This window comes from Protopterus annectens, chromosome 3.part0 (genome assembly GCF_019279795.1).
Source record: "Protopterus annectens isolate FY-2018-M chromosome 3.part0, PAN1.0, whole genome shotgun sequence".
NCBI lineage: Eukaryota > Metazoa > Chordata > Ceratodontiformes > Protopteridae > Protopterus > Protopterus annectens.
This window is the reverse complement of record NC_056731.1, coordinates 1,849,706,022-1,849,723,007: the sequence shown is the minus strand read 5'-3', so window position 1 is coordinate 1,849,723,007 and position 16,986 is coordinate 1,849,706,022. Positions and strand designations below refer to the sequence as shown.

The 16,986-nt window shown below is 37.8% G+C and overlaps 1 protein-coding gene across 1 annotated transcript in view; it reads left to right on the top strand.

Annotated features, from left to right (window-relative positions):
• OBSCN (obscurin, cytoskeletal calmodulin and titin-interacting RhoGEF) overlaps nt 1-16,986 on the top strand; it is a 4,979,884-nt gene that overhangs the window by 1,757,878 nt on the left and 3,205,020 nt on the right. Inside the window, exon 29 of the mRNA XM_044066040.1 lies at nt 7,627-7,893. Coding sequence (XP_043921975.1) covers nt 7,627-7,893 — 267 coding nt within the window. The remainder of the gene's footprint in view (nt 1-7,626; nt 7,894-16,986) is intronic.

Genomic DNA, 16,986 nt, shown 5'->3' with positions numbered 1-16,986 from the left:
ACCCGTAACCCATACCCTACATTTTCTCTTCCCCCCAACTTCAATCCTAGAGAATCAAATAATCTCATAGCCTTACTTCTCAAACTAATCTCTGTTCCTCTTTTCCGGAGATATACACCCCAACCCTGGACCCCAGAACACAAAGTCAAGCTCTACACCTTCAACCTCTCCCACAAATCTCTCCTTTTGTCTACTATAAATGCACAAAATCTCTGTAATAATTTACCCAACTTCTATGCTTTGCTCGCCCACAACCACCCCAATATACTATCTATCTCAGAAACATGGCTTAAGCCCCACCTGAAAGACTCCAAAATCATCCCTCCCCCAACTATAGTATCATAAGAAATGACAGAACACAAAAGAAAGGTGGTGGAGTAACCCTAATCTTTTCCTCCTCCCTAATAGTAAGACCCTACACCAACCCCATACCTCAATTCGCTACCACTGAAATAACCTTGGCCCTGCTAATAATCAACAACCACAAAAAAGTATGCATAGCTGCTCTTTACATACCACCAGGGAATGACATCCCCATTCTAGAGGATATCCTTTCTTGGTTCTCATCTAATATTAGTAATGAAACAATTATCCTAGGTGTTGTAAACATCAACTGGACCTCTATTCACTCACCTACAACTTCTCCGAACTTAAACCTCTTCAACTTCACCCAATTAATTACCTTTCCAATCAGACCTAATAAAGATAACTCTTCCGGTAGTATCTTGGACTGGATACTAGTCTCCCACCCCAACAATATCTCAAATAGCGGCACCTTACAAGACTCCCTTAGTGACCATCTTCTTGCCTTTGCTTATCGCTTACTTTCTGCCCTACACCTACAGCATAACTATATCTTAACACATACCCTCACTAACTTCAGCCCCCAAATTTTTTCTGACTGCTTAAAACAGATGAATTGAAACCTTCTGAAAACTCTTCCTCTTGACCATGCTGTTACCTACTTTAATACTTCCTTCATTAAGCTAGTAAACAGCCTTGCTCCTCCTAGAACTAAGAGAGTAAAATCTAAAACTGCCCCCTGGCTTTCCAAGGAAACTGTATCCCTCATGCATATACGAGATAAATCCTGGAAGCTATACCAAAAATATAAAACACCTAACTTCCTAACAGAATACACACACAGCTTCAGAATAGGGTTAAAAAACAAATTACTTCTGGCCACAAATCCTACTACTCCAAGCTTCAGACCAATCACAAATCCATCCCTAAGAAATTCTGGAGTAGTATCTCTATCCTCCTTACGCCTGGCAGAAAACCCTTGCCCAGACCCTAGCTCTCCAGATCACATCATAGCCACCAGATTTAACTCCTTCTTCATAGACTCAATAGCCAAACTCACTACTTCCTTCCCTAACAACTCAGTATCCACCTCCATTCTTACCCCCCATAACTCATCCATTTCTCCCACCAATCCAACTCACCCCCCTCTCTTCACCCTTAAACCCATCCCTGTTAATACCATAAAAAAACTCCTGCAGACATTAAAGCCATCTCCCAATGCACCAAACAACTTACCTTCTAACTTCCTCAAATTAGCTGCAGATGGCATAGGCCTCCCCATCTGTATCCTAATTAGTCATTCCATTCAAGAGTCCTATGTACCCCTTCTCTGGAAGAAGGCCTTTATTATCCTCTTACACAAAGAGGGCAACAACACCGACATCTCCAGTTTCTGTCCCATAGCCATTCTCTCCCCTATCTCTAAAATCCTGGAAAAGTGTATTTACCTGCAGCTCTTACCCTACCTTTTAGACAATCACCTACTGACCCCAACACAACATGGTTTCAGACCTGTTCACAGTACCACCACAGCCCTTCTGTCCTTCCTTGACAACATCAGCTGTGCTCGTGACTCAGGCAGTCTTGTTTCTACCCTTCTCCTAGACCTAGCCAAGGTGTTTGACACCATCTCCCATAGTCTTCTCCTGTCCAGACTGTCTCACCTTCATTTTTCCTCCATTTCTATCAGCTGGTTTTCCATTTACCTGTCAAACAGACAACAAGCTATCAAGTGGAAAAACTGTACCACCTCCTGCCTTGACACTCTGACAGGCGTTCCCCAAGGTTCGATCCTGGGTCCACTCCTTTTTAACATCTTCATTGATAACTTTCATCTTTGTATCCTAAATGCTAAACTTGTTCAATGTGCGGATAACGCAACTATTATCTGCACTGCCAAATCTCTCCCAGAACTCTTATATACAACTCAGGCTGCCTTCAGTAGCACTGAGACATGGATGCCAAATAATCATCTTGCCGTCAATGCTTTGAAAACCAAAATCATGATCTTCACCCCTTCCAAAAATACCAAAATAGACAAAAACTCCTCCATAATAAGCCAAAACTCAACTTCTATCGAAATAGTCCCTCATACTAAGCTTCTTGGTGTCCTTATCGATGACCAATTAAAATTTGATATTCACCTTCAAACTAATATCAAGAAAACTCAGCAGAAACTTGGAATGCTATATTGTCAACTTTATCTTACCCCCTCAACTAAGCATACCCTCTCTACCACCTACCTCCTACCCTCCTTCATGTACGGCACCCCTCTTCTCACCAACCTACAAGCAACCCTTAAGACCAAACTGGAATCATGCTACTATGAAGTCTCCAAGTTCGCCACCAGCTCCAAATCCTCATCTCACCAGTGTGACACCCTACACACCTTAAACTGGCTAGAACACACTATCTCACCTGCATTCTGCTCTGCATTGCTCAAAAACTCATCTTCAAGTCGTCTCAATCCCCCTCCCTCTCCTCCATCATTACTATGCATCTTCCTGACCGATCACTCAGATCCAACAATCAAAATGTCCTAGAAGTATACAAACCTCTCTGTACTCTTGGGCAACTTCTGTTGTCATTTTCCCTCGCACGGAAATGGAACTCACTCCCCCCCCCCCCCCATATCCAAACTACCCAGAACTTCTCCACTTTCAAGACCTTGCTCCATTCCCACCTCTCTTCTACCTGGGAGTGCTCCTGCTCTCACCCCTCATAGGCTTCAGCCTACTTATTCCCTCTCCCTACCCCATCTTCCTTCATCCTTCTTCCATAATTTCCACCTAACACCAGCCTTCCCATTTCTCCACTCCCTATACCTCTTGCATACAACTACCTTCTTTTTACATTAGACATTGTGCACATTTTATTTTTTTCACCCCACATTCAATCAGAATGCTTATTCCCCAAATTTGTTCAGAAGCCACTTTCTACTGGCATTATTATTTTGTTATATCTGTGTTACGTCTGATTGTATAACACCTTGCATCAACTTCTGTTGATTTCTTGCATTGTTAATTTTGTATATTACTTGTGTATTACTTATTGCTTGTTTTTATATTTAATAACGTGTGTATTAACTTCTGTTGATTTTTGCTTTTTATTGACAGCACATGGAGCTTTTCTCCCCGGGCCTTCATTGCAAAAGGGCTCATCTCAGCCCAATTAACTTTCCCAGTTAACAAACTGCAAATAAATAAATGTACTAGGCACAGTCCACTTGAAGGATACCCCAAAGCATACTGAAAACATACTGGAGAAATTAATTCACTCATCTTTCTTGGGAATGCATGGAGATGGTTTGCTAGAATTCCTTTGACCTCATTCAGACCATCTAAAATCATTCTCCATGGCCTTACAACAGTTCTCCCACACCGATGCTTTCACTTTGGTTGCCAAAGTAGCTGCTGCTTTCTGGCCTTTTAGTACCTGTTAATTAGATGTAGAGACCTATTTCTTTAGCTAAATGATTTCCTTCACTACCAATGTCAAAGTGAAGGTCAAAGTAAACTTTATTGTCATTTAGAACTACATATGTGTAACCTAAAGGAAATTTCGTGCATCAGCTCAGTTCTTGAGATTACAAAGGAAAGTGAAACAACACATACAAGTAGAGGAATAAACGTAACTAACAAATACAATACTACCCCAGTACATGCAAGAGAGAGCAGAGACATTTACCAACACTCATATACAAAAAGAATACCCTCCTCCTGAGTTAAATTAACTACCCTTTTTGAAGTAATACAAAACACACTACAGATTGAAATGCCTAAGTTATTTGTCTAATATTGCACTTGAGTGAGTTCAATAATACTGACTGTGGATATAGTAAATAAATATTGCACCTACTTGGAATATATGTAAGTATATATTGCACAAATAAAAATTGACTTATTATGTGTCCAGACCCCAGGGACTAGTGCCCGAGTTCAGAAGTGTAATCACTGTAGGGTAGAAACTGTTGCTGAATCTTGTAGTCATGCAGCGGATGCTGCGATATCTCCTGCCTGATCCCAGATACAGTCCATGTGCAGGATGGGTGTTGTCCTGTATTATTTTGGTGGCCTTTGGGAGGCTTCTTGCAGAATAAAGATGTATTGATAGAAATCTGGAACCGGTTACCTTCTCTGCAGCCCTTACCACTCTTTGTAGCACCTTCCTTTCTGTAACTGTGCAGCTTCCAAACTACACTGTGAAGTTGCAGGTGAGGATACTCTCTATTGCACCTCTATAGAAGGTGGAGAGAATATGAGGAGGAAGTTTAGCTTTTTTCAGCCTTCGTAAAAAGTGAGGAGTTGTTGCACTTTCATGACCTGATGGCTGATGTTTCCTGGCCACGAGAGATCCTCTGATATGTGTACACCCAGGAATTTCGTACTCTTAACCCTCTCCACACTCTCACCGTTGATCCTGAGCACTGGGTGGTTTGTTCTCCTTTTCCTTAAGTCGATGATAATCTCTTTTGTATTGCTTACATTCAGGTCAAGGTTTTTCCCCTTGGCCCAACTGATCAGAGATGCCTCCTCCTCTCTGTACGGCCTTTAATCCTCCTCTCTGTACGGCCTTTCATCCTCCTTTGTGATGAGCCCCACAACTGTGGTGCCATCAGCAAACTTGATGATATTGTTGGACTTGTGCTTAGCATAGCAGTCATGAGTCAGGATGGTGAATAACACTGGGCTAAAAACACACCCCTGTGGAATCCCAGTGTTAATCGTGATGTACTTTGATGTATTCTTACCTGAACACACCCTCTGTGGTCTCTCAGTCAGGAAGTCTAGGATTCAGTTACAGAGATGTTTACTGATTCCTAAATGTTCCAGTTTTTCTTTACTGATTCCTAAATGTTCCATATTTTCTGTCAGCTGCATTGGTATCACCATATTAAATGCAGAGCTGAAGTCTGTGAACAGCATCCTCACATAGTTATCTTTTCCCTCTAAATGCTTAAGTGAGGTGTGTCGTGCTACTGATATGGCATCAGCCATGGATTGGGTAGCTCTGTATGCAAACTGCAGAGGGTCAAAATCATGAGGTAGGCATGATGAAAGATACTTTTTGATCAGCCGCTCACAACACTTCATAACAGTGGATGTCAGAGCGACTGGTCTGTAGTTATTAGGGCTGGAGGGAGTGGTTTACTTAGGTAGTGGGATGATGTTAGTTTCCTTGTAGCATAAGGTTACTTTTGCCTTGGCAACAGAGGTGTTAAATATTTCCTTGAGCACTGTACATAGCTGATCAACACAGCCTTTTAACACATTGTCCAGTATGTTGTCTGGGCCAAGAACCTTCCTGTGGTTCACTCTCCTTAGCTCTCTTCTTACCTCCACTGTGCTAAGGCTGACTATTGTATCCTTCTCATCAGTGGGTAGCTTTAGTGCCAGCCTGTTGTTTTTTTTCCTCAAATCTACAAAAGAAGATAGATATATAGAAGATAAAGAAGATAAAGAAAAATAAAATGAAGTAAAATAAAGTAAAATAAAATAAATAAAATAAAGATAAAGAAGACAGATAGAATATGTCTACCAGTTTGTCTTTAGGTTACCTCTGTAACAAGCACTGACCACCTTGTGGCCATAGCTGTTTGCTCTTGTCTCATTTGCTGAGGTCTTGAACAGGGACTGCTCATATTTCCTATTCCTGACCTCCTTTGCTGTATGGGAGAAGGTTGTGCTGAGGTGAGAGTTAAACATCCTGCTCAGAAACAGCTGTTAAACATTTTGTGGACACTCTCTGTACAAGTTAAGGATTCTGTCTAGCTACTACCCTAGCCATCTGCTCCAGCTTAATTCCAAGTGATGATTAGATGACAGCTTGGCACTCTCCTGATCCGAGTTCCCTGAACACATAGCCTCAGGTCTGATAATGTGAATAAAGGGTGAGTCATTGACCTTTTGGTGTAAACAGCTCCAGTACCTAGTACCTTTGCGAGCATTCTTGTGTTTGAACACAGTGTTCATTATAGACCATGTATGACTAGCAAACATGTTCAGTAACAGTTTACTGTCTGGCTACAGACTGCCCCTCGTGGTACTTCCTTTATTCCTCATATGAGAGTTAACATCTTCCAGAAGAACTACAAAAATCAATAGATGATGTCAAGCGCTATTGCCAAGGTCCCAAAGAAAGCCAGAAATGTTAGGTGCAACGGGCAATTAACATTTTCTTTCTGCAGCTTGCAGTCAGATTGAGGTGACCCTCACATCAACTGGAACAAATTCCAGCTGCTTATCACACAGCTTGTGAATATCCCTACATCCTTGCAATGTTGCTTCTTGGTACTAAATCAAGAGCAAAATAGACACTATCCCACTAAATGAAAAGTCTGTCTCCAGTGCCAATGCTATGTGTAGAGGTAAGACTAACTGTGTGTAGGTGGTGTTTTTCAGCTTCCCAGACATATTATTTATCCCAGTACTATAGTAAGGATATTGTTCATTGGAGAAAGTCTTTAAATACAGTTTTGCGTAGTTCAGCAGTTTTTTGTTCTTTTGTTACTGGGGGTACCCCACAGTTGTGTAAACATTCTTGGATACAGATGACTATGTATTCCAAATATAAGGTAACATGGTCCATATACATAAGTGGCTGTTACTGTGCTTTTAATGGTTTGCCAGATAACAGTAGGGCCTGTTGCAACAGAACGCATATTTTCATAAATACTAGAGGAACCAGATACTAGGGAAGCATTAATACTGTTAGAATGATAAACCATCTGTATTTAGTTCCCATAGGAGAACCATCCTCCTTCGAGTAGGGGAGCTTCATTGAAGAGCTGCCTCTGAATGGTTTTGCATGAAAACATTTTTTTCTATTCCATTTGCAATTGAGATGACCACATAGGTCTTTAAAGTCCTTAGTACTGAACATCTGTTTCAGTTGTCCAAATATATTCTACAGGTCAGTGCAGCTGGTGTATGTGACATGCAGTGGCCAAAAAAAATCCAGTTGCTATTATGTAGCGGTTTACTTATTTATTTGTATGTATGTATATATGTAGGGGGCTATGACTGTGCATGCCCTGATTTATGTATCAGAGTTCCAAGGCTTGTTCTTACTCGAGGAAACTAGAAAGTAGTCCTTTATTTATTTACTGCTGTGCTGATCAGGTGAATTGCAGTAGTCATGTCAGTAGTGGCTCTCAGGTACAGTTTGCACATGAATGTTGTTTTAGTAATTGCAAAGATAGAAAATAAATTTGATCAAGTTTTTCTTGTAGAAGTTATACATTTATGCCTGAACTTTATGCATGGCTGTTCTGCATTTTTAGCAAATTTTAATATGCTAACCTAGTGTTGCATATTTTAATAGAGACCCCAGTGTTATTTAAGAAAAAACTACAGCCGAAAACAGTTGATGAAAATGACACTGTTGTCCTGGAAACTGAATTGACCAAGTCATCCAAAGAAGTGAAGTGGATGAAGAACAGCATTGTCCTACAGCCCAGTGAGAACATTGATATTAAAAGTGAAGGGCTTAGGCAGACTCTGGTGATCCAGAATGCATCTCTCAGTGACCAGGGATATTACAGCTGTGAAACTCTTGATGACAAAACACAGGCCAAGCTGACTGTAGAAAGTAAGTTCAGAAGAGTTTAACTCGTCATGATGTAAATCTGTCTTGTTTTGCAAACATGTTTAGGTAGTGTTTAGTGTCTGTGATATCTACCATTTCTTACAGCAGCTACTCCATTTGGAGATGTTATTGCACTTAAATTTAACCCATTTTACAATTTCCTATTTGTATACTACCAGTTGGTTTCCTTTTTTATTTCCCATTGGTGTAGCCTTTTCTATGGTGAGGGGTAACTGGTATCATCTCTTAGGTCTGGCCAGGCAGACAAAATATACAATACCTAGTCCTGGACAGATTGTTCATCTGCCTCACAAAAAATGCTTACTACCATTTTACCCATGAGCAGTTGGCTTAAAACCCAGTGCTTCTTAAACATGAAACACTAGTTGTTTAAACTGACTACATGAACTTAGGTCTAAATTTTTTTATAGTATATGTCTTATTAGTAACACTGAGATACCAAACGGAATCCACTGGAGTGTGTATGGCTGTACTGATTTTTTCCATACCAAAGTGTTTCCTAAGGAAAAAAAACAAATTATGTTTGTAGAAGCTGTGGAAGAGTACTTGAAATTAAGTAAGCTATTATGTAAATTTGCTGAAGTATCTTTGAAGAAAGTGTTATGGGAAATGTAGTTCTCCATTATGCAAAACGAAACAGTAAAACCACCAAAAACAAGCAAGCAAGTCCAACTCCATTAATCATTTGTGAATGTGGTGGTTGTCTGTAAAAGGAAAAACAGAAAAAAACATGGAGCAGACAATGATTAAAAAATGCCGTTACACTTTTAAAATACACCACCATGATGTCATTTCCTTAACAACAGTGAAATTAAATCTGTTTACATTTTCGCTGGTATGCCTTGGCGACACTACACTCAAGCATACATAGCCAAGGTACTATCACCAATTCGGCACCACACAGAAACCCTAAACGGGGTACATTTATTTCCATCCTAAACAAAGATTTTTACTCAACACTAAATGAATATGTATTTAATATTTAATATGTACACATGTGCTATAGTAATTCAAATTTTAAAATATATATAAATATGTGTAAATGTATAAAAGTATGGAAATATGGAATCACTTCACAAAAAATTCCTCAACCAGTGTATCAAACGCTCCTCTAACCCGAGCTAAGTGTCATGTATTCAAAGAAAACGTAGCGATGTACTAAGTCACACACCATATATAAAACCATATTAGAACCAGATATTACATATCCCTAACAATTCCTAAAAAGGACTACAAGTCCCTTGTATGTTTTTTAACTATTCCAAAAAGTTACCTAAAGGTTACGTATCCTATTTCCTAAGGTAACTTTTATATTTTAAAATCACGGAGATATTACACATATCATTAAGACCGGGTGGGGAAAACGCATTTAATAATAATTGCCATTCCAATTCTTTTAATTCTAAAAGGAGCGTTTGCGGACCGCCCCTAATCCCAACTTTCACAGTGTCTATTCCCATAAAAGAAAAACTGTGTCCAATGTTCTCTAACACATGTTTTGAGAGAGCATTGTCCGTTTTTTTATTTTTGATGGCATAATTATGTTGGTAAATACGGTCTCTTAATCTCCGATCCGTTTTACCAACATAAAAACCCGGACAACAATTACAGAGAGCGATGTAGACTATTGATTTAGAATCACAAAAAATCTTGTGTCTAATGTAGTATTTTTTACCTCTTATACTAAATGAGTTTCCTGTTTTTAACAGTTTACACCAGTTGCAAAACCCACAAACATAAGTTCCAGTTTGTCTAGTTAAATTGGGGCATAACTCCCCTGTTTGTAAAAATTCTTTTAAATTTTTTCCCCTTTTGAACACAAACAGGGGGTCTGTACCCAAAATTTCAATTAGTTGGGCATTATTGGCAATAAATTCCCAGTTTTTCTTCACGATACTACACATACTCTGAGCATGTTTGTTGTAGGTCAAAATAAACCTGCTTTTAAAGTCAGGAGCCAGGGAGGGAGGTCTTTGGTCAATGTTGTTATATCCTACCAATTGATTTCCATCATTAGATGTTAATTCAGTTTCCACCTCCAAACCCATTTGGGAATCACCATGTGGGGGATTTTTTAATAATGGTTTATAGAAACCTGAAAGTCTCTTAAAAGAAATTTCTTCAATAAGGTCATCTAGAAGGTCCACAGGGTACCCTCTATTTTGGAACATATTTTTAAGAGTAACACACTCTTCTTCAAAATCAAATAAGGTACTACACATACGTGTGGCCCTCACTAGTTGACCCTTGAAAATAGATTTCTTTTGTTTCCAAGGATGATTGCTGGTAAAATGAAGAAACGCATTGCAATATGTGTTTTTCCTAAAAATCTTGGATCGAAAACATTTATTTTCAACATCCTTGATCAGTTTGACATCTAGGTAATCAATCTCCCTAGTTGAGTAATGGTGAGTGAAGATCAAAAAACTGCACGATTCATTCATATACTGTAGTAGGTTATTAACTGTATCTAAGTTCCCTTCGATAAGAACGAATGCATCATCCAAAAACCGGGTGTAAAATTTTGAACACTCCTTAAACAAAGGGTGTTCAAATAGGCAGGTCTTTTCCCAGTAAGCAACCACTAGGTTCGCCACACTCCCACCACATGGCGAACCCATAGCAATACCCTTTTTCTGTAAGTAGTGTTGATTGTTAAAAATGAAAAAATTAGATGATAAGATAATTTCAAGGAGGGTAGTAACCACATCAATTTCCTCTTTTGGTGCCCCCAGATCAATTAACATCAGTTCCACCCATTCCACAGCTTCAAGATGTGGTATGGACGTATACAAGTCCACTACATCGATGGATAAGAAACTGTAAGAAGGGTTAAACACAATTTTATCAATAGACTCTAGAAAAAACCACGAATCTTTGCAGATCTGCGGTAGTGCTTTGAGGTATTTGTTTATAAGGTGATCCACCACTTTGGCACTTGGATGAGTGATGCAACATCTCCCATCCACTAGGGCCCGCATAGGGGGGTCCTCCAAGTTTTTATGTATTTTGGGGATACCAAACATAGTTGGGACCCTAGGGAAGGAGATGTTGATGAAATTGAAAGTATCAGTGTCAATTTTCCCCTCAATAAAAAGGTCTCTGAAATAACCTTTTATTCTGCTATACTGGCAGTTTGTCTCATTAACAGAAGAACATTCATATGCTGAAGAATCTAAGATTTTCAGCATTTTTGAGATGTAATCATTTTTATCAAGGATAACCAACCCCCCGCCCTTATCTGGCTTGATCACTCTAACAGGGAGGTTTCCTAGGTTTTTCAAATGAGATCTTTGTACTGCTGTAATTGGTAGGATATAACAACATTGACCAAAGACCTCCCTCCCTGGCTCCTGACTTTAAAAGCAGGTTTATTTTGACCTACAACAAACATGCTCAGAGTATGTGTAGTATCGTGAAGAAAAACTGGGAATTTATTGCCAATAATGCCCAACTAATTGAAATTTTGGGTACAGACCCCCTGTTTGTGTTCAAAAGGGGAAAAAATTTAAAAGAATTTTTACAAACAGGGGAGTTATGCCCCAATTTAACTAGACAAACTGGAACTTATGTTTGTGGGTTTTGCAACTGGTGTAAACTGTTAAAAACAGGAAACTCATTTAGTATAAGAGGTAAAAAATACTACATTAGACACAAGATTTTTTGTGATTCTAAATCAATAGTCTACATCGCTCTCTGTAATTGTTGTCGGGTTTTATGTTGGTAAACGGATCGAGATTAAGAGACCGTATTTACCAACATAATTATGCCATCAAAAATAAAAAAACGGACAATGCTCTCTCAAAACATGTGTTAGAGAACATTGGACACAGTTTTTCTTTTATGGGAATAGACACTGTGAAAGTTGGGATTAGGGGCGGTCCGCAAACGCTCCTTTTAGAATTAAAAGAATTGGAATGGCAATTATTATTAAATGCGTTTTCCCCACCCGGTCTTAATGATATGTGTAATATCTCCGTGATTTTAAAATATAAAAGTTACCTTAGGAAATAGGATACGTAACCTTTAGGTAACTTTTTGGAATAGTTAAAAAACATACAAGGGACTTGTAGTCCCTTTTTAGGAATTGTTAGGGATATGTAATATCTGGTTCTAATATGGTTTTATATATGGTGTGTGACTTAGTACATCGCTACGTTTTCTTTGAATACATGACACTTAGCTCGGGTTAGAGGAGCGTTTGATACACTGGTTGAGGAATTTTTTGTGAAGTGATTCCATATTTCCATACTTTTATACATTTACACATATTTATATATATTTTAAAATTTGAATTACTATAGCACATGTGTACATATTAAATATTAAATACATATTCATTTAGTGTTGAGTAAAAATCTTTGTTTAGGATGGAAATAAATGTACCCCGTTTAGGGTTTCTGTGTGGTGCCGAATTGGTGATAGTACCTTGGCTATGTATGCTTGAGTGTAGTGTCGCCAAGGCATACCAGCGAAAATGTAAACAGATTTAATTTCACTGTTGTTAAGGAAATGACATCATGGTGGTGTATTTTAAAAGTGTAACGGCATTTTTTAATCATTGTCTGATGAAGCTCTTACTCTGTGGGAGCGAAAACGTTTTTATTAAAATACGTTTACGGAATTTAAGCTTTTGTGGAGTTGGACTTGCTTGCTTGTTTTTGGTGGTTTTACTAGTTCTCCATTATGGAAATGCATGAGAGGTGGGAAGAATGATAGAGAGCAGCAAAACAAAATATTAATCATTTGTGAATGTGGTGGTTGTCTGTAAAAGGAAAAACAGAAAAAAAAACATGGAGCAAAGAAAGTTTGTGGTCATTAAGAATGAGGAAGGGAAAGAAATGTGCTTTGAATATTATAATGGATACTGGAATATATATATATATATATATATATATATATATATATATATACATATATATATATATATATATATATATATATATATATATATATATATATACACATATATATATATATATATATATATATATATATATACACACACACACACACACACACACATATATATATATATGTATATATATATATATATATATATATATATATATATGTGTGTGTGTGTGTATATGTATATATATATATATATATATATATATATATATATATATATATATATATATATGGGTCTACTTTATATGACCTAAATTTCATATGATCGAAATTCATTTGACTGAGACCAAATGACCTAAACTTCATTTGACCTAAAACTCATTCCACTGACAATGAGCACTGGCAGTCTGTAGAGCACTGTAAGGCAAGTAAAAGGTATATGCCCTGGTCTTCACTGTAGTGCGACCCTGGAGTTAGAATATATAGTTGGGGGGGTGAGGGGCGTAGCCCCCCACCTAGTTTGATTATATATTCTGTGGTTTGATTTTATATTGTTCAGTAAAACTGAACTTTGTGGGGGGCTGTGTTGCAAAGAACTGCCCATCCCTCCAAAATTGATGAAAAGTGAAGACGAAAACTGGTCAGGGAGGCTGCCAAGAGACCTACAGCAACACTGAAGGAGCTGCAGGAATTTCTGGCAAGTACTGGTTGTGTACTATATGTGACAACAATCTCCTGTATTCTCCATATGTTTGGACTATGGGGTAGGATTGCAAGACAGAAGCATTTTCTTACACAAAAAAATCCAGGTCCAGCTAAAATTTGTAAAACAATACATCAAGTCTCCCAAAAGCATGTGGGAAAATGTGTTATGGTCTGATGAGACCAAGGTTGAACTTTTTGGCCACAATTCCAAAATATATGTTTGGCTCAAAAACAACACTTCACATCACCAAAAGAACACCATCACCATGGTGAAGCATGGTGGTGGCTGTATCATGCTTTGGGGTTACTTGTCTTCACCTCAGTTTCGGGCTTAGTTAAGGTGGAGGGAATTATGAACATTTCCAAATACCAGTCACTTATGGCCCAAAACCTTCAGGCATTTGCTAGAAAGATGAAGAGGAATTTCACCTTTCAGCACGACTATGACCCCAAGCATACATCCAGATCAACAAACGAATGGCTTCACCAGAAGAAAATTAAAGTTTTGGAATGGCCCAGCCAGAGCCCAGACCTAAATTCAATAGAAAATTTGTGGGGTGACCTGAAGAGGGCTGTGCACAAGAGATGCCCTCGCAATCTGACAGATTTGGAGCACTTTTGCAAGGAAGAGTGGGCAAATATTGCCAAGTCAAAATGGGATATGCTGATAGACTCCTACCCAAGAAGACTGATTGCTGTAATTAAATCAAAAGGTGCTTCAACAAAGTATTAGTTTAAGGGTGTGCACACTTATGCAACCAGGTTATTGTACGCTTTTTATTTTTATATATTTTTCCCCCTAACAGATTTGTTTGTTTTTCAGTTGAATTGTATAGGTTATAGGTCACATTAATGATGGGAAAAGTTTTGAAATTATTTATTGTGTTCTCATCTTTTTATATCACAAAAACCTGGCATTTTAACTGGGGTGTGTACACTTTTTATATCCACTGTGTGTGTGTGTGTGTGTGTATATATATATATATATATATATATATATATATATATATATATATATAAAAACAAAGAAACAATATATATAGACATTTTTGAGTATGGTTAAAAGGTGGCAGATTATGGCTACTTACTGATCATGGGATGAAATGGGAGGAGGTTAAGGAAGATCAGGAGATAAGATATCTAATATAAGATTTTATGGGTGTTTTCATGTCAGAAAGGGGTGGAAGGAAGAAGGAAAAGAGAAGGACGAGGGACATGTGAGGTGGCATGATTAATTTTTTGAGGAGGTGGAAAGTAGTGTTTTAAATATAATTGATTAGCATTGTCCTCAGCTTGTGATGGTTTGATAAAATTATACTGCATCTGATTTGAGGCAGAAGGTTGTGATGGTTTGATAAAACTATACTGCAACAGATTTGAGACAGAAGGTGTTCCTTTTATTTTGATAGAAATTGCACTGGAATTAGGCTGTAGAATTTTAGCTGCATTGATGAATATGAATTTTGTCAAGTCTGATGTGCACAAAATTGGCAATGTAAAAATTGAGAGATTGCATTTAAATTTGCTTAATATGAATCTGAAAATGTAGTGAAATAGTTGCAGAGAGACTGAAGAGCTCATATAGCAGGAACTGAACAGGCATTTTGGTTGTTATAGGATAGATTCAAGGCAGTCTTATTGTAAGCAAGGTGGTGTAGAGCTCATATAAACTATAATGTTATACTCTTTCTGAATCTAGATGATGAAAATGCATTTGAAAATGAAAAACTAAATGATGAATGATATCAGGGGGTGTTGGGGATGTATGAACTTTGCTACTGTTTCTGACTATTATTAAGCATTATTTATATGTTTTGTCACATATTCCTTGTATTAAAAAATATTAAAACAAAGCAACAGATAAAATATAAACAAATTCAGAGTTCAGTCCAGCACAGTTACAGCAATAGATACAGAATGATCCCTTATACATCAATAATACAATTATGAGCAGCATTTTATTACACAAAATGTCATAGTTACATATTTACTAGTCAGTTTGTAATATTAATGAGTCAACAGTGCCCATTTGTTTGCTTTGATTCCCATTTTTCTTTTGCTAGCTGACATTTCCATCAAGTCTTCCATTAGCTTTAATAGGGCGCTTTTTGTTGTGGGTGACATTTGCTTCCATTTTCACATGGCACACCTTTTTGGAAACTATCATTAAGAAGTGAAGTATTCCCCATTCGTATTTGTTCAGGAATCCTACTTTTCTGAGACTTAACAAAAGTAGTGTTACTGAAGCTGACTTTGCCCAGAGAGTATAGAAAATTAATCAAATATCTTTTTTTTAAAAGCTACAAGACAAAGACATTCCCATAAATATGAATCCAACCCCTTAGTTCCTCCCATAGATTATGTACATGTTCATAGGTATGATCAAATGCATAGATAGGCTGTGAAAACTGAGGATGATATATCCTATGAGAAGGATTAAGAAAGAAAAAAAAAAAGAAAAGAAATTTCATGCAGTAAACGGAGGATGATATATCCTATGAGAAAGATTAATAAAGAAAGAAGGCAGGAAAGTAGTTTCATGCAGCTAGATAGGTCGAAATTTATGGGACACTGTAATTGCGTGGGGATGTGTGACTAATACATGAATTCTAGATGACAGAATTATGAATAGGTTCATAGATTATGACTAGGTAGTTGATCAAGTGCATCATTTGTAACCTTGCTCATGCAAATCCAGTTACTTGCTTCTCATTTCCTTAAGGTAGTGTGGTGGCAGACCTGGCACATATTTGCTATTGCCCATCCATTTGGCTAGTATGTTTCAAGAAGATTAGGCAGCTCATTTGTAGCATAGCTCGCTACTTGCTATGTACTGTTGTCTATCCATTCATCTAGGTATGCTTCAAGGTGACTAGGAAGTTACTTTGTTTATCATGAAGGGGAAGTCCATTCCAGAGATGAGGAATTATTTTGGTGAGGTGTCTTTCCCATAAGGAGTTTCTTTATATGTTGCAATGGAGGTTTAGATGTTCATCATTCCCACTGCCTCAGTGGCATTATCTGTCACGGTAAATCAGTAATGGCCAGCTTTCAAAAGCTCACACTCCCCTCTCTCTTTCTTCCTGTGACATCTGATTGAACATATCTTAGTGGGAAACCTTCAGCAGTGACAAGAGTGAGTGTTCAGTCTTTTTCTGCCATCCAAAGAACAAATCCTTTGACTCTTCACAAGATCCAGTGCTAAATTTTCTGACTTACTGATCAGATAAGCCTCATTTACAGTCCCCCTTTCTTTCATTTTATTATTAGATTTATTATTCTATTTCTGTGTTTTGCTTATTTTTTTAAAGTGTTTAATATGTTTCTGTCCGTGTTTAAAGAAATTCCTGTGGGAATTTCTGCTTGTAGTAGTGTTTATTTGATTCTATGAAAATGCTTGTTTTTACTGTTTCTGAGGAAACTTTCAATATTTCTGTCAGAAGTGTGGTGTGTATGTGTGCTGTTAGACATTAAAGGCCTGTCTTTACTGTTGTTACTGCACTGTGGAGATTTTAC